Consider the following 19,141-nt stretch of genomic DNA (forward strand, 5'->3'; position numbering starts at 1 on the left):
CTATGAGCGTGATGTGTTTATTGATTACGTTACAACGGAAAAATCATCTCGTTCGTGCTTTCATTGTGCTATAAACACGCCCTGTCCCCTTTCGACACAAGGTCGCTACAACTACGATACGCATGCAGACAGGCGGATCATTTTTTTTGCTTCGTCAAAGACCATCACTGCGCAGGATACGTATAACAGTTTGCACTGCTGTTCGTTATCAGCGTACGGTTGCTGCTCGCGAATGAAATGTGACTCCGTCTCTGACACATCCTTGATACGTTGCAGACCGCGATTTGTCACCCAAGGTGCCAATTGTAGAATATTCATGAACTATCGCCTTATCAGCTGTCGACGTAGAAGGCTCGCCGAATGCCATTTTCTGAAAAGCTTTGAGGTGGAAGGATATCAAAGATGGTAAGGAGTTTGCATTGTACGAGAAATCGGTCGTTGATTTTGGTTTTGTTTCGTTTCAGGTCGAAAATCTTTCTGAAGAGCAGAAAACCGGTGCGTTCTGATATTTCGTAGTCGCTGAGCGCGTGAATGTCATGTATTGGAAGGCTTTTTGTCGTGTTATGCTGCGTGATGTCGACCTATCTGTATGAGCAGGAGTGGTCAAAGTATCCAGCGTTGCAACTCAAGTAGAAAGTAATACCATCATTTCAACTCGACTTCATGCAGAAATAACCATTTATCAGAGGGTTTCAGAAGTAGGACTACTCAGGAGAGTAGAGATTAAGAATAGATTTGGTCGCGGGTTCTCACATGCTAACCCAAAATAACTAGAATGACTCTTCAAATAGGTAGAGTCTTCGTAAATACATTCAGTTGCCGTTACTCAAAAGCTATTTCAGGCAATTCCTATTACCATTTCAGTCATAATAGTGGTGAGAACGTTATACTTTCTGATTTTCAAAATCCAAAGTGCAAAAATGAAACAATTTCCACCTAAAAAAGTATGTAGAGGTTGAAGTTCTACAAAATATTAACCAATTCATATACATAGTGCGAGTATACGCTAAATCCACTGGTGTGCTATGAAAAAGTGGATCTAATGACTATACGTAAAGGTACAATCTTCGAAAATATATTCAGTTACTTCGACTATTTCAGGCGATTCTTAAGATACACGTGACGCAAACTTATTCCAAAGGTACTTTACACTTTTAAAATTGAAAAATGCCAAAAGTAAGTAATTTTCCCAAAAAATATGTTCGGGTGGAAATGGAACCATAGTCTAATATCCTAACGACTTGGTTATAAAAGCAAAGTAGTTAGTATTGCTACTGAAGCAGAAGAAATAGCATCACATAGCTGTTTGTTGTGCAAATCAGTTAGAGAACCATACCATAGAAATAGTATGATTTTAATCACGCCTTTGCATTTTGCGTAATACGTGATAAAAGTGGCAGAAAAAACTTGCGTGAAAAAATAGAAAAAGTTGCAATATTAAACTTCGTCAGACAGCTTAAAACACAATAGTACATAAATTCTGAGTATTTAGGAAGCTCCTGGAAGCTGTAGAAGAAAGTTGCGAAATCTTACCCCACTAATGACACTACAAATAGGTGCAATTTTATGAAAATAAATTTAGTTACCTTGATACAAATAATCTTTTGCCAAGTTGTCATGACAATATCACTTGATGATGCAAACATTTCCCAAAACTACTGTCTACTTTTCGAAATCAAAGGGAACAAAATGTAAGCAATATGTAAAAATAGGTGAAGTAAAAGTGTAATTTTCGACCAAGGGTCTGTTGCAGAGATCTCGATCAAAATGATTCGCCGATAGTCATGATCAGCGATATTAGATCCGCTGGTGGTCCGTATATCATATATGATCTGAGATCAAGCATCGATCGCGATCCATGCAACCGGCTCTAAAATGTTATCGACTCGAGTAAGCATACGTGCAGATAAGCCAAACCCACTGTAGAGTACCCTTAAAAAGTGGAAGTATACACTCCGTTACTGACCCCAGTCTGCTAAAGAGTTCAAGTTCGCGTTCGACGCGTTCGTGGAGGACTCGGAAGACGGGACGATCACCGCCAAAGAGTTGGGGAAACTCATGAGGATGTTGGGGCACAACCCGACCGACCAGGAAGTCAAAGAAATGGTGGATGAGATTGACATGGATGGTTGGTCATAGTGTGTGGTGTTGCGTGGAGATTTTGAGTGAATTCTTGTGCATGGTTGTTGATTTTTTGGTTTTTTCGGCGACACATCTAACTTTAGATAGGCTTCTAAAGGTGCATCATTTTAATCGCGCGACAAACAGCTCATATTGACTCTCATTCAGAGTAGGGTTGCTGTAAACAAAAATTCCAAATTTTTGCGGATATTAGATAAATTTGTTAGGTTGACTAAAAATACGTTGCACGCCAAATTTGGTTCAATTCCAACTAATAGAAGTGGAAAATTTTGAATTCATTATAAAAAAATCCAATTTTACTGTCCACCTTATGTAAATGTCCAGTTTTCTAATGAAACAATGCATAGCAAATTTGGCTCAATTCCAACTGCTAGAGGCTAAGTTATTGGAGTTGATAATTTTGGATTTGACGAAACAGTATTTATACGGTCGATAATGCTGGAATTATTGATGAAAAATTCAAATAAATCTACTTCTACGAATTGAAATCGAGTCAAATTTGTTTGGCATCGTTTTTGTAGAAAACGTAACAATTTCACGGGTTAGCCAATAAAATTTTAAATTTCAACACACAATCAACATGATAGTACATTAATTATAGATACTCTTCAGTTATGTGATGGTTGAGCTTGTTTTTGCTCTGACAATGTCTTAATTGATGATTTGGTGGTAGAGGGAAGAATGTAAACTCAATATCAGCATACTGCTGAACCATAGCATTTTTATTAAATTTGGATTTATTTCTTTTGTTATTGGAGATGATAAATATTTTCAAAATTTTTCATATTGTTTGTTGCGACACCGAACTTAGCGCATGATTTACGGCAGAATTCAAAGCCGCGTTCGACATCTTCGTGGCCGACGCGGCAGACGGTTCTATAAGTTCTCGAGAGTTGGGCAAAGTCATGCGTATGTTGGGCAAACGGCCCAGCGAAAAGGACCTTCACGAAATGATAGAGGAAGTTGATATCGACGGTACGGGGCACAGCACGGTGGCAATGCATGACGTCACATATGCCTGTGCCATACCAGTCACTGCGATCAGAGCAAGGCTGTTCATTAGGGTTGTTTAGGAATGATTTTTCTCTTCAAATTTTACTGGGTAGTTGATAAAATTGTTAGATTGGCTGAATATACACGCTGCACGCCAAATTTGGCTCAGTTCCAACGCGTATAGAAGCGAAGCTATAGAGTTGGAAAATTTATATTAAAAATACCTAATTTTCTTTTCAAATTTTTCTGGCATCCCCATGGAAAGGTAAAGTTATGGAAAAATGCACAGCAAATTGTGCTCAATTTCAACCAGCAGAAGCGAAGAACACAAAATTTTGGTTTTGAAAAAATTGTATTTACTCCTTACTTTAATTGGTAATTGTCGAACTATCCACCTTAAACCGCCACCTTTTTGAGATTTCAAGGGTGGTACGAGATAATCGAACCTATACTATACACCCTGAGATGTATCTCCTAGAGGTGTGTTTGATTCATTTTCACTTGTTGTAAAGATGTTAAAATACAATTTGGTACTCACTCTGCGCCAGGATGAAAATAGGTGAAATACGATTTTGGTTTGCAGTTTGCGTTTGTATTCTCTGTATTATTATTGTTGCTGCTTGTTTGTCATGTATCTTTCTCTCTATCTTAAAAGCACGGTTGCTTGTCACAGTCCGCATGCTGACCTCTGCAGTACATGGCAGTTTGAGAATGGATGAGAAGAGACCTACAGATGCACCCACAAACTGCCATTCTAGTTTATTGTTGGCGAACTAACTACTGTTTTCTAGTTGTAGTTCTAGTTGCGCATTTTGAGAAGTGAGTAGTTCTAATTCTAGTTGTAGTTTCTAGTTTTGAAAAGTGAGTAGTTCTAGTTATAGTTGCGAGTTCTTAAAAGCAAGTAGTTATCCTTCTAGTTGCGGATTTTGAAAAGTAAGTAGTTCTAGCCTAGTTCTAGTTGCGGATTTTGAAAAGCAATTATTAGTTCTAGTTCTAATTGCGAGTTCTTAGAAGTAAGTAGTTATACTTCTAATTGCGGATTTTGTAAAATTGAGAAGTTTTAGTTCTAGTTGCGCATATTGAATAGTGAGTAGTTCTAGTTGTAGTTGTCGATTTGGAATATCCAGTAGTTTGTACAAGTCTGGAATCTGAATGACAAACTCGATCATTGCATCTGGCAGGCAGCGGCACCATCGACTTCGACGAGTTCTGTCTGATGATGTATCGGCAAATGCAGGCCGAGGAGGAAGCGAAAGCGCCGGTGCGTGACGAGAGGGAGCTGTCGGAGGCGTTCCGTTTATTCGATTTGGACGGAAACGGATTCATCGACTGGGACGAGCTCAAGGTTCGGTTTGCTCACTTTATGTTCTCGCCTGCAATAATCGCCACAGACTTAGTAATCAGTCTTAGTCGTCCTTTGAGAAAAACTACTTGCTCTTTTCAATTAGGACAACTATATAGGACTATTTGTACTCACGTGGGTATGAGTTTTGACTACTTCCACGTCTGCTTAACGGTCATTAGGTGGCCAGCAGAGGATGGGTATAGGAGCCATAGGTGGACAGCAGAGGATGGGTATGATGAAATTTCTGTTTTTTCGCGATATGTTTATTGTGTTTGGCTAATTTAGGGGTGCTGTCATTATAGAATCTACTTTGGAAAAGTACCTTCTCGCGTACTTTTCGGACCATAATTTTCTACTTGAAATACTTTTGACATGTAATTAAGTATAATTTTTTAGCGATACTTGTTCTCCAGTAGCGACGCCAACTACTTTTCTGTATCACACAGGCAGCCATGGAGGGAACCGGTGAAGATATCGAGTGTTGGGAGGTGGACGACATGATGGCGGATGGAGATAAGAACAACGATTATCAAATCGACTTTGAAGGTTCGCCGAATTCGATTTTAATGGAACCGGTAACTATAGGGCCGGGCAAAATCGAATATCTGAGTATTACTCGTTCAAAAGTCATGTTATATATGAAAGATGTGGAAAGTTCAAAAATGTACCTTTTATGCGACCACAAGCAATATAATGTCAGTTCTGCGTCACATATTTTAGTGTTTTTTCGACCTGTTTCATTGCACTTTGTGACAATGCTCTGGGTCGATCACGGCTTTTCATAAATGCCAATATTTTTTTTCCAGAATGGGTCGCCATGATGAAGCACGTTCAGTGAAAAGCAAAACAACAATTTATTCAGCTGCTAAACTTTTGTAGCGTTCGCATTCTGTGTCTCGTGTCTCGCTTTCCAAGTCGCGCGAATAAATGACCCTCCCTTTGTTGGTTTACCGCTGTTGTTGCGACACAATGCAAGCCGACAAAGGAATGTTAAAGAGTCAGTTGGCGTTTCCGATTTGTGTTGAGTCACGCTTCTCGCGGTTAGATGAGCCAGGTTTTATCAAGCGCCTCAGTGCAGCAGATTTGGATAACTAGAAAATTTACAGCTTTTTCGAATAATCTTAGAATTAGAATTACTGAATTCGCAAAAACTTGAAACTTGAATTTAAGTCTGAGCTAGAAAGAAATACAACGAAAGTCAAGTTCTGGTCATATCAAACAAGAGTTGATTCTCCTAAGCACGAGGATTGCAAATGTCTGTACAGCAAGCTTGACTCGCGTCGCACGATACACTTCTCCTGTAGCATTTTATTAGAATTAAAACGAGATCGTAGAAACATGTCACAAATTACAATGGAAATAATTGACCGGTATTTTGCTATAACTAGAGTAATAGACATCTGGTACTAACTAGTTGTGTAACACATCTGTAGTTTTGGGAGCCCTCCATCAATGTTTTGCGCACATACGCAGGCTTCGACAGGCTGCAAATATGCATCTTGCCAGAATCGATGGGTGTGTCTTGAGCATACATTCGCAAAGCCTCAGGTTTGTCACGCGGAAGTGAAATTAACATACCCGGCCATTATTCGAAATCACAGCGGACTTACATCGTTGATCTGAGGCCGGTTATTCATAAGCGCCAGATTCAGAGTAGAGTCAAAGGTACCGCGATGGATGGTATGTTTGCTTTTAGCGGTCGACGATTAAAGAGACGTCGCAGTAAAACTGCGACATAACCGATGTTAGATTTTGTCGTGTCGCGTTATAAATCAGGAGGCTAAACAGCTCATATAAGTGACAGGCGGAGAATGGCAACAGAAATTGTTGATTAGAGCCTGACACATATCAGATTTTTCAGTCACTCCACTACCGATAACTTCACTGATAACCCGATATTCAAAAGATACGACATCTAGCCCAACACATCAGAGCATGTATGATGTGAACAGCTATACAGGTGTCGCGTCGCTACGCTTGGACTCGAAATAATTCATAGAAAGGCTGCGTCCGGACGTCCGTAAGCTATTAGAAATAGATCAATATCTCCAGTCTAGCTCTCGCGCATTATAGTTCTATGACTCCCTACTCATAATGTTGTTGTAAACCTGTAATCGCCGACATCGACCTTTGTTAGTGTGATATCGACAGGATATTATCCGGAAATCGGTCGGGCTGTAATGTTGGTCACATTGGAAATGAATCCATTGCGAATTTGCTAGAATACTGTCAAACTTTTCTGGCTAAAAATAGACAATGCCGAATAAGCCGGCAGCTATACGGTTGGCCGGGCTGATTCAGCTCGTTGATTTTTCTCACAGAGTCGTATAGATCGTTTACCCTCGAAATATGGGTTGTCACCGCGCATAGTGTTCGGATATTCGACATGGAGTTGGATGTAAAAGACGGAATAGAGGTGCAGAGCAAAATACCGAGACGGGCCAGGCATTCAGAAGGTGAAGTACGTATAGAACTGACATATTCCATCACTTACTCTCGGCCTGTTTTTTTCTAGAAAATACAAGATGCGGCTACCTAGGCTGCTACCCGCCTTGTTTTCAAGTTTTCGCGTCCGCCAAATGGTTTCTAGCCTTCATATCGATATTCGTTCTCTTCCAAAGTCTTCTCGTGTCTGGATACCTCAGCAGCGTCATCACTACCATGGAGAAAAGGTGACGTGGTTCGTAATTACGGCTGAGACATCGAATAACTAGTGATTCGATTCGCAATCGAATGTTAGGCTTCGAGCCTAATATAGAAGATGTGGTGAAAAGTTCAAATACGTGCTTTCCATGCCAGTTCTACATCACATTGAAGATTATTTGGTATATATTCGACCATATACCTACTTCATTGCACTTTGTGACAATACTGCGAATCGATTACCGCTTCCTAAATATGTCATTTCCAGTAACGTACGTATAGCTGTGTAGTACTGCATTGTTTCATACGATACGACCAATCGAGGTTTTAAGGCCTCCACAGTGGAAATAGTACAGGTCCACAGGAACTACAATTTCCGTTGATAAATTAACTATTAATGACAAGGACCGTATGATTTGAATACTGAAAAGAATCATCTCCCGTTACTAGAGTGGATGTAATACTACAATGATCGAGCCCAGCCCTAGTCATTTTATGCCAATATGTTGACATATCAGATCCGGTAATCTCAGGCACAGAGTAGCATTCATTCAGTAGTAGTAGTAGAAGTTGCTGTCTATATTAAACTATATGACATTTGTACTCTCAAGCGTCCAAATTACCAGAACCCGTACACAACGAACATAATAATTTCGATACTATTTTCCACTGTGTAAGCCTTGAAACCTCAATTGGCCGCATCGCAGCATAGGAAACATATAATACAAAGCTATATACGTGACCATGACCACTTTACCAACTTGACTGAGAATCTCCGTATCGCAGGTACGACCTACGTAGCGCCGAGGCTGGTTTGATCGTGTCGAGTTTCGACATCGGAAGCCTGTTGGTTGTCGTCTTTATTTCGTATTTCGGCGGGAAAGGACATAGGCCGCGCTGGGTCGGCATCGGGGCTACAATCGTGGCCGCTGGTAAGGTTATGTTGCATTGATTGCCTATTCTCTGTTTTCATTCCGTTATCGATTTTAATGAAAGCGTTCTTTCAAACCTTGTTTGCTATTCGGAACGTAAACCGCGTTCTTATATCAATATTTGCTCGATTACGGACTTTGGTCGGTGACGTTTGAAAGAGTGATTGTACGATAGTAACCCGATCTATTACACGCGGGAGCAGTAATAATATTTGTAGTAATCGTAGGCTTTATATGGGTGATAAAACAGGACCGGTGCCGAAATATCGGTGCCTACTAGTCTTGTGCCTGCCTTGCCTACTATGCACGGCCGGTTGCACCAGATCCCAAAACATGGTAACCCTACCTAAAGCATTCCAACATCCTCAATGGATAGTACTAATATGCCGTTCTTTCATAATTGCGAATATGGTTTGGCTCGTTTCCTAAATTATGTGTATTTTATTTTCATTTTTCATAATTGTACTATTAGAAGAAAATTTTCGAGTTTAATAAATCTGCCCAGAAAATTTCCACATTTTTTGGTTTGCGAAATATTTTTAGGCTCCAGATAGCATATAATTCCACAATGTATCTCACCCTCGGCTTCGGTACTTCGTACCGCAAGGGATCCACTGGCCCCAGGTTAAGAACCGAGGAGGGTTGGTGCGATGACATGCAAAATAAGGTCAAAAACATGCAAAATAAGGTCAGTCGCGACATGCAAAATAAGGTCAGTGACATGCAAAATAAGGTCAGTCGCGACATGCAAAATAAGGTCAGTCGCATGCAAAATAAGGTCAGTCGCATGCGAAATAAGGTCAGTCGCATGCGAAATAAGGTCAGTCACATGCAAAATAAGGTCAGTCACATGCAAAATAAGGTCAGTCGCGACATGCAGAATAAGGTCAGTCACATGCAAAATAAGGTCAGTCACATGCAAAATAAGGTCAGTCGCGACATGCAAAATAAGGTCAGTCACATGCAAAATAAGGTCAGTCACATGCAAAATAAGGTCAGTCACATGCAAAATAAGGTCAGTCGCGACATGCAAAATAAGGTCAGTCACATGCAAAATAAGGTCAGCCACATGCAAAATAAGGTCAGTCGCGACAAGCGAAATAAGGTCAGTCTCATGCAAAATAAGGTCAGTGGCATGCGAAATAGGGTCAGTCGCGACATGCAGATTGCAGAATAAGGTCAGTGGCATAAGAAAAAAGGAGGATTTGAAGTAAATATTTGGATTTATACGCGGACTGTTAATATTCTACAAGCGACTCACCCCGTAATCGTAAGAATCGTCTGATTACATTTTGTTGAATATCTTCAGATTTAGGATATAGATGGGGAATGTCAATCATGAAATTACTATATAGGAAAGATATTTTGAATTTATTTTTCATAAAAAAAAAAAAAGAATTGGAATTGTAATTGAAGTGTGGATTTGGATTTATGCGCGGACTGATAATAATATTCTACACGCGACTGACTTCGTAATAAGATAATCATGATTATCTTTTGATTGAAACATCTCAGGATTTAGGATATAGATAAGGAATTTCAATGTTGAAAGTAGGCTGTTATACAGGAAAGATATTTTGAATTTATTTTTCATAAGAAAAAAGTTGGATTAGTAATTGAAGTATAGATTTGGATTTATGCGCGGACTGACCTTAGTTTGCATGTCGCGACTGACCTTATTTTGCATGTGACTGACCTTATTTTGCATGTCGCTACTGACCTTATTTTGCATGTTTTTGACCTTATTTTGCATGTCATCGCACCAACCCTGTAGTAAGAACCCGTGCGCTAGAGAGATACTCTTTATATGTCAACTGCATGCAAATCAATAACATACATAAAAAATGCAATTAGATGAAATGTGATGCACAGATATGCAATAATTAGACCAGCGGTTCCCAACCTTTTTCGACTCATCGCCCCGTTATTAAGCTCGACATATATTTAACGCACCCCATATTGTCGGATCAATGAAAGAGGACATGAAAGCGGGAAATTTATACAGCTAACTCCGATCGTTGGTAGGCTAAATTGACTAAAAAAGGCGACTATTCGCGGCGATCCCGATATTTATGGCGAGTTGACCTTGTTCGAGAATAACCCGTTTTCCTGTGTATTTTGTGCCCTTATCCGGTTGCCCTTACCGAATAATCAAATATACCGAACTGAATGTTCTAACATTTTCGCCTCCTATCACCCCCTTCGTACGTTTTCGGCCCCGATCGTCCCGTTTGTTATTTTCACTCTTCAAAACTTAATTAACCAATAAAATCTAGTAATCGCACTCTGCCTGACCATATATGCGTTCATATCATGATTTCCGCAGGAGCGTTTATGTTCTCCACTCCCCAATACATCTCGTCCCCGTACGAAGTGCCAGGCTCCCAGAATTCCACTGGCGGGCAGGACACGCAATTGTGCAACCAGACCGGCGACGGGTACACTGACGACGAAGCGTGTGAGGCGAAGGTGGGTGCCGGCGATTCGATGATTAGTCGAGTTTGTTCCTTTCGTGGTTTGTTTAATTGTAAATGCTACCTGTACACTATACAGTAGACATATTTTGTCATACTTTGACCCCCGCATAGGTTGTAAATCATAGGTAAACGATGCTTTCGTGCATCAAATTTCGTTTTCACACCATTACGAAGGGTTAAAATGACTCAAATACGCCAATTCTTACGGATATATATCCCAACAGAATCCACTGTACCCCTGGGATATATCTCCATAAAATTGGTGTATTCGAGTCATTTTAACCCTATGTAATGGTGTGAAAACGAAATTTGCTGCACGAAAGAGTTGTTTACTTATGATTTATACCCTACGCTAAGGTAAAAATCTGACAAAATACCTATTGGAATGGTGTGAAACCGAAATTTGGTACTTGAAATTGCCGTTTACCACCCCAAGAAATCCCCAAATGGTGGCACACTATAACAGAGCCCACTGCACCACTTCCATAAGGTCTGGGTCTTGACTGGCAATAGACTCAACAGCTCACTTCAACCCTTAAATCATTATCCAAATCTGACCCTTAGCTTAATTCTGACCGCAACCTAACCAATAGTTTAAGCCATCATCTAAATCTAACACCACCCCATCATCGGCATTTGTCATTTACGGGTGTGCACAATACCCCTTCAATTGGAAAATCAGTGAAACACCCGTAACTTTAAATCTAACGAAGTAATCTTTCTGACTTTTGTACTGAAGGCGCTTTGATGGACATTTGACATACTGACTTTGGTGAAAATTTGATGGGAAATGGTCGACGTTTTTTCTGAGGTTATGTCATTTTTGACGGCAAAACTATTCAGTGAATTTTTTCCTCGATGCTATTTATGGATCCAATTCATCCTAAAGAATGATATGCAAAGCTTTCTTTTTTTATCCCAAAATAGGGTATCATGAGAAAAACGATTTTGACTTTGATGAACATATAGGGATGAACTCCTAACTTATACACGCATTTACACACATTTACACACATCTTGTCCACCATCCCGGGATATATCAACCTTCATATTTTCAAGTTGATCGGATACAGTTTCAGTCGTTTGAGTGCCAGAAATGTGAGATTTCCATGCGAATCTTTTGATTTCAATGAAGCCTGAATAAATTTGCTTCTTTCCATATTTCCATATTTAAAAAATGTTATTTCAATTGTTTGAGTGGCAGAAATCAAGTCACATATTTCCCTACCTCAGTCAGCAAGTTCCTTGTACATCGCGCTGTTTGTATTGTCGAACATGATCATCGGTATCGGTTCAACGCCGATTTACACGCTCGGAACGACCTTCATCTACGACAACTCGCCTTCAGATGACTCGTCGCTTTATATCGGTGAGTAAACCTTCACGACTGAGCGTTGGATAATATATTGAATTTGAATATATATTATATGAATATATTATTCAATTATTGAAGTTCTGTACCTCCCAAATAGCTATTCAAATAGTCAATGATGACGTGAATGGTTTCGTGACTTGATTTTCCAGCTATTCTCTACCTGATGGGGGCTATCGGCCCTGCGTTGGGATACGTGGTCGGAGGCTTGCTCATCTCATATTACGTGGACCCCTGGGCCGACACAGTGCTGCCGGCGGACGACCCGCGCTACATCGGGGCCTGGTGAGCAGACTTTGGTAAACTATATAAATGTAGTTGTCTTAATTAGACTAATTAGAACAAAATGTCGGTAATCTAATTTGCGAGGTGTATCTATGCTCTCATATTAATTCTAATCTATAATTTCTTGTTTTCCTGAAAATGCTATAGGATAACTGTGTCGTATGAATCGAGGCAAGCTTGCTGCACAGACATTTGCCATTCTCGTGCTTTCGAGAATGAATTACGATTCGATATGAACTAAACTTCATGTTTTGTATTTCTTGTTGATACGTGATTGCACTCAATTTCAAAATTTATGCGAATTCAGTAACACTAAGTCAAATCTATTTTTGGAGAAAATGTGTATTACAATTACAATTCCGATTTAATCTGGCTAAGTTGAACATTTTCCTCTTGTTCAACCCTGCATTCAGGTGGAGCGGATACGTTTTAAGCGCGATCCTCATCTTTTTCTCTGCGATTCCGATCCTCGGATTTCCAAACTCTATCTCGCGAAGCCAAAGGTCAGTCGCGATTGTGTTCGCTGCCGTGGTGTGCGTTCCACTTGCAAAAATTAAATGAATGCAGAATGTAATTACGACAAATGTACGCATACTCAAATCAATAAATCCGAGCTATAATACTATGGAGAGTCTTTTTGATCATTAACGTGCTGTAGAAATTGACGAAATACACGATTTTCGTTTGTGTGTATTCGGAGAGTGTCCTGGACACCCGCTCCCTGAAAAAAGTGAATAGATTCGAAAAAAAAATATTACAAAGCATCACGTCACGATCGCAGCTTTCAAAACCTCACGGTCACGATTATAATTATGTACACTGTAAATCCATGTGTGCAGAATACAGGTGTATGTATCAGATTTCCTCCCTAGCGTAGGGTGTAAATAAGGCAAAGGGCACAACCAAGGACCAAATTGCGTTTTACACCCGCCACAACGGGTGTACACGAGTCTATACCCCAATTTTTATGGATATATATCGTATACGGATGTTTGCGAGTACCATCTTTGTTGATTTCTTGGAGCGGTGCGTCAAAATAGAACCCACTACACCGTTAGGATATATCTTCATAAGAATTGGTGTATATGAATCACATTTACACCCGTTGGAGTGAGTGTGTGGTGAACAATTTGGTACCCGAGAGTGTCGTTTATATGATATACACGCCACGCTATGGTGGAAATCTTATGAACACATCTATTTTCACACCCGTGGATATAAAGTGTGGTTGATGGGACGATATATAGATTGATTGAGATATTTGTTGACGTAGTGACACGCCACCCAACTGCAGCGATTCAACCTCTGGATCGGATGTCGGCGTGGCCAGGCAACGGAACGATGATGTAAATCCAGCAGATGCTTCGATGAACTTTGGCAAGAATTTGAAGGGTAACGATTGATTGTATGGTTGAGACCGTGCTCAGACTTGTTCAAACTAATGGATTTTCAAAATGTGCAACTAGAACTAGAACTGGAACTATACTCACTTTTCAAAATCCACAAGAATAGTTGTTGAGCGTCAACTATAGCTATAGTTTGTACAACTCTGGTCGAGAGTCGGTGAATTCAACCCAGCTCAATTCTCAGACCTGCCCAGATCGTTCGCGTCACTGCTGACGAATCCGATATTCCTCTGCATCACCGCGACCGCGACGTTGGAGTTTTCGATCGTCACCGCTTTCCTCACATTCGTGCCAAAATATCTGCAGGACCAGTTCGGCGTCGACCCGTCGCAAGCCAGCATTCTCACAGGTTGGGAATATCGTGTGCCTGATTCTAATCTTTTAGTTGACTGTTCGAGATCAATGTCGTGTGACGGCTACTTTGAAATAATGACAGTCACGATTTATCAAAATAATTTCGTATTTCTTGACCGAATTAATTCGTGACCATTGCGAGGCTCGATCATTGCCTGACTGAAATATTATTCCTCGAGCAGTATAGTGTAACCAGACTTGGATAATTAGAGAAGAGCGAAATGCTGGTAATCTGATTCTGTAATCTAATTTGTGGAATTTTTCTATTCTTTAATTTCTGGGTTTCCTGAAAATGCTTCAGGACAACTGTACAGTGCGAAACGAGCCAAAGCTCGGTGTACCGATATTTTCCATTCTCGTGCTTTAATTTGATATCAAGTGAACCTCTTTCAATTTCCCAGTTTTCGCGAATACAGTAATTTTAATCTGGCTGGGAAAAAGCTATGTAGTTGTCATTCTAATCTAATCTAATCTGGAAAAACTGGAAACTTTCAAGTTTTCCAAGTTCAGTTCTCATAGCAGCCTTTTCGAATCTTTCTTCATTTAAAATATGCGTTTTGTATTCGTCCGTCATCTTGCTAAAGTTTATTTCTATTTCTGGACTCGAAATAAATTTATGAGGAAAGATGTGTTTTTGGCCCATTGACCATTGCGCCCAAATCCGGTGCTGCTGAATATTGGCAGCTTTGCGCAACATGTTTTTGGAGGGCGGACCGAGGTTTCAAGTCTCCAACGGAGGAAATGTTGAATTGAAGTTGCATTACTCTTGGTGCGAAAACGCATATATTCGTCACTCGAAAATACCGAATCAACACGATTGGTATTCGATTCCAATAGTCATCGTCACTTCTCTTACAGGGGTGGTTCTGGTTCCTAGCGCCGGGGGTGGCATTATGACGGGCGGTTACATCATAAAGAGACTGCGTTTGAACATGGCCGGGTGCGCGAAAGTGGCTCTCGTCAGCAATTTGGTGGCGATCGCTTTGTTTCTATCCGTATTTCTCATCGATTGTCCGGCCAATGTAGTCATCGGGTGAGCATATGATTAGTAATGAAATATTAATAAAATCTTGGTAGCTTTCACGCCTTATTTAGCGTCCACTGACAAATGAATATAATCAATGATTGAATAATAAAATAAATATATAATAATTTGTTAGTATATTAATATATGAACGTATGATTTAGACTTGGAATTGTTCTGATATAAATAATAAAACTGATAGTGCCCTCTATTGTTGGTTTCTGCAGGTCAGACGGATTGGGTTGTGCCGAGTGCGCATGCGCGTTTACACGGTACGACCCGGTTTGTGTCGACGCCTCAACTTTTTACAATCCTTGCTTCGCTGGATGCACAGACGTAGAATATTCAAACGATTCGCACGTATGTTTGTTATTCTATTTTTTTCTATGTCTTTTTATTTTTTAATTTTAATTTTTCAATTTTTTTTCAAATATTCATACTGTTCGCGCATGTTTTTTGAATATTTTAGTTTTTTGTTTTTATCTATCCGGTATATTTTTTATTTTTTCAATTCTTTCAAATATTCAAACTATTCGCACATGATTTTTTTTCGATCTATCCAGTGTATTTTTTTATATTTTAATATGATTTAATATTTTTTTTAATATTAAAAAAAAGTAATTTCTAAAGATTTCATAGTTTTTCGATTCTAATATTCCACTTTTTTAAACTATTCCAACGATTTCCACGCGAGTCGAAGACCTCATTTATTTAATTTTTAATTTTTACATTATTTTTTTCGTATGTCGTATTTCTTTTACTCGAGCGAGTTCTGAATTCAGAATTCCGCCACCGAATATTCGAATTGCGGCTGCTCTACGGGCAACGGAACTGCGATACCTGGTGCCTGTGAACGAGACTGCACGAAATATTTCGTCCCTTTCATGGTCTGCCTCTTTTTTGTTACAATGGTGAGAAATACGAATGTTGCAACTGCCTGGCCAACGTCAAAGTAGTTTGCGTTGCTAATTAATTACGTTGCTGCTCAAGTAGGAGTAGAAGTAGCGATTTTCAAGACGTGTCAAAACTACTTCAAGTAGAAGATAAAGTTGTGAAAAGTAGTCGAGTAAGTGTTTTAAAAAGTAGATTTGGTCGAGCTGTCGCATGCTTTTAGCTAACAAAAAATATTTAGACGAGTCTCAAAACTGTGGTTCTCAAACTGGGGTGTGAAAGCATCTGAAGTGGGCGCAAAGCTGCCCGAGAGAAAATTAATGTTTCTTGAACTCGGAATGCGTTTTATTTACGTTGAAACTTCCTAGTATCATAAACGGAACTTATGTTAATTAATATTTAAATGTCATGATTAGGTACGTCTTACCATCACTACGCGGCTCTGCCGATGCTAGATTTTGACCGATACCGCGCGGACATTGCTCCGATCAGAAGATGTCTCTGAATTAAGAGTAACTAGTGAACGCGTGGAGCTGTTTGCTGACGCTTTTATGGTCTGTCTGTCAAGCATCCGTGAAGAGTGCGTTGTAAGGCACAAATTTATGTAGAAATAAGATCCTTATCAGGTCGTGTCATACTATTCCATGTAATAAAATGCATTATTCATCTAAGAAACAAGGATCAGTTGAATTAGTCTCTCATTAGTCCTAACCATCCATTCCATCAAACTATGCGTTGGGAATGCAGTCATTCTGATCGCTCTTTGTAATCCTTTTTTTATATGTCGATAAGGGGGGCACGACATTCTCCACTATCTTCAAGGGGGGCGTGTCTAAAAAAGCTTGAGAACCATACTGTCTTAAAATTGCACCGCAAATCGACGGAATCTTCGAAAATATATTCAGTGACCGTGATACAGGGTATTTTCATGCGGTTCTTATGACAATTTCAACCATAAAAGCGACGTAAACACCCCAAAACTTTCTGCTTTTCAAAATTCAAAGCATAAAAATTATGTAGTGATGGCAAAAAAGCATGAGCACTCGAGTAGGAAGTGCAAGTATTCTATTTCTACTTCAAAGAGCTAGAAGTAGCTACTGATAACAGCTGATGTCTATCGACTTTTATCAGGCGACCGCCAGCGCTCAGACTCCCGCGCTGATGGTGACGTTGCGTTGCGTGAACAATGACGAAAGACCGTTTGCCATGGGATTGCAGTTCGTCTTTTTCAGAGCTCTCGGTGAGTGATTCATTCAAAACGAGTATGGCTAGTGAGGCGCGGCTCGGTTTATTGGCAATTTTTATCAGTTTAATACACCACAAAAACTGCGATACAATGAAAAAAGGAAGTTGGTGAAACGACTTGGAGTACAGTCTAATATAGCACTAATGTCACAAACAACCTCGCATTCAGCCTACATTCCCGCACCAATCTACTTCGGGACCGCCATCGACGGAGCGTGTCAGATATGGAGCGGGTCCAGCGACGGATGTGACGCCACGTCTGGCTCGTGCGAAGTAAGTGATATCTGGGACGAATACTTTTTACCTAAAAGTTGAAGATTTTGATATTTTTTGAGATTGGCCACCACTGTTTTAAGCAATCAATCAGTAAGTGTCGGAGTGGTTGATAAATCTACTTTTAAAGGATCCCTCCTTCCTTTACATGGGCCATAAATGGATCCTTTCGGGACTAATCATATAAAATGGTTGCTCCAATAGAGCGCAGAAGGGTACCGGTAACGTTACACTATTGCATTGTCCTCATGTTATAGGGTTAGCTATAACAGTTGTAGAATGTTCCAAAGGCTAGTCCATCAGACTGCGCTATATTTACATTGTAAAATATATACGACAGTTTAACAGTCTCTTAAGTACTACGAAATTCATCCATCATTTTCAACACTAAATTGGTGACGTCGATTGCATTTCAGGTTTACGACCCTCAGATGTTTCGTTTCATATATTTCGGCCTCGCCATGTCGCTAAAGGTGCTCGCCGGCGTTTTCGTTTTTCTCGCGTTCCTGCTGTGCCGCAGAAAACACGCCAGGTATTCGTTTGTATGTCGCTGTGTCTGTTGAAATGGTTTGGCTAACCTGGTAGTCTTTTCTAGAAGCAAACGCGAACAGCAAGACACAAAGACGACGTCAAGCTGCGACACGTACGGGAGTGTCAACGGACGACAGACTGCGAGTGAGCTGAATGGACTCGCACCATTATAATCGCTGTTTCTATAGAGTTGAATAATCATCCCTGTTTCACATCGGATGTAATCTCGATGAATACGCCGTAGGTCAATGGCAGCTAGACCATTCTAGTTCTCCAATTAAAGCGATATGCCGTTAATATAACTATAATCTAATTATGCTCTAATTCTAATTGTAATCTAATTTCCTGAAAACGCTACAGGAGCACTGCATAGTGCGAAACGAACCATACTACAGACATTTTCCATTCTCGTGCATGTGAGAATGATCTCTGGTTTAACTGAACTTGATTTAATTTCCAAGTTTTCGTGAATTCAATTTGGAAGGAGCTGTGTAGCTATAATCCTATAATATGAAAATATGTATCACTATAACTAATTTTTAAAAGCCTAAAATTTTCTAGTTGGTAATTCTGTCGTAGGCACAAGGGAGAAGTATGGATTTCGAAAAACTGAATTTGATGATTTCGGCCGAATTTGGGTCCCATCTCTATCGTTTTTATGAAAACTTAAATTGAACGAAACTTATTATTTCAGCAAATTCCCAACTTCAAGTCTACGCAATCTCCAGTGAAAGCGAGAGTTCTTTGGGTAGCGCGGGGAGTCAAAAGCCACTTATGATGTCGCAGGGCAGAGCTGACAAGAGAAGTCGGGCGGATTTGGCAAAGAACGATTCGTGTCGCATGAGTGACGTGGCTTTATAGTAGTGTCCCTTCTTTATGCTTCAAATCAAAAGCATATTTTAAATTATCTTTGTCTATGATTTTCTGATATGCAAATTGTATTTTTCGTGCACTTTTCTGAAACGCGTTTTTGATTACACCTCAAGTCTCGCCTTCAATTACAAATACATGGTCAATGGGACTATAGAGCTGGCCACAATGATTCGAGTACTGAAATGAGGGATATCTAGATATAGAGTTCTAGATGTCCCTGACTAAATGATACCATCCTTTCCACTAAGAGTTAATTTATAAACGAGAATTCAAATTTCGATAGTATTTGCCACTGTGGAGGCCTTGAAATCAGGCTTGGGGGAAACATTACAAACCTACACACGCTACTGGAAAT

The 19,141-nt window shown here is 39.9% G+C and overlaps 2 protein-coding genes across 3 annotated transcripts; both read left to right on the plus strand.

Moving 5' to 3' along the window:
- The first annotated feature begins 139 nt into the window (after positions 1-139).
- On the plus strand, positions 140-5,430 carry LOC145442074 (troponin C, body wall muscle-like). Of its 2 annotated transcripts, none has more exons than XM_080320070.1 (6): positions 140-405; positions 465-495; positions 1,982-2,128; positions 4,317-4,480; positions 4,927-5,026; positions 5,287-5,430. In XM_080320070.1, the coding sequence occupies exons 1-6, from the start codon at positions 403-405 to the stop codon at positions 5,316-5,318; spliced, it is 477 nt and encodes a 158-aa protein (XP_080176196.1). In that variant the 5' UTR covers positions 140-402; the 3' UTR covers positions 5,319-5,430. The 2 variants fall into 2 exon arrangements, with proteins under 2 accessions (XP_080176196.1, XP_080176195.1); XM_080320069.1 differs by lacking the exon at positions 1,982-2,128 and adding an exon at positions 2,971-3,117 and having other exon boundaries at positions 158-405.
- A 546-nt stretch (positions 5,431-5,976) lies between these two features.
- Positions 5,977-18,939, plus strand: LOC145442073 (solute carrier organic anion transporter family member 5A1-like). The gene is made up of 17 exons (XM_080320067.1): positions 5,977-6,936; positions 6,996-7,152; positions 7,910-8,055; positions 10,382-10,524; positions 11,766-11,901; positions 12,057-12,189; positions 12,603-12,692; positions 13,463-13,581; positions 13,780-13,944; positions 14,808-14,982; positions 15,201-15,333; positions 15,756-15,884; positions 16,996-17,104; positions 17,279-17,382; positions 17,799-17,914; positions 17,978-18,057; positions 18,608-18,939. Exons 1-17 carry the CDS (start codon positions 6,867-6,869, stop codon positions 18,772-18,774), a joined length of 2,172 nt encoding a protein of 723 aa, XP_080176193.1. The 5' UTR covers positions 5,977-6,866; the 3' UTR covers positions 18,775-18,939.
- The last annotated feature ends 202 nt before the right edge of the window (positions 18,940-19,141 follow it).

The sequence above is a fragment of the Botryllus schlosseri genome, chromosome 6, assembly GCF_051294905.1.
Source record: "Botryllus schlosseri isolate E-star chromosome 6, Bs_hap1, whole genome shotgun sequence".
In the NCBI taxonomy this organism is placed as follows: Eukaryota; Metazoa; Chordata; class Ascidiacea; order Stolidobranchia; family Styelidae; genus Botryllus; species Botryllus schlosseri.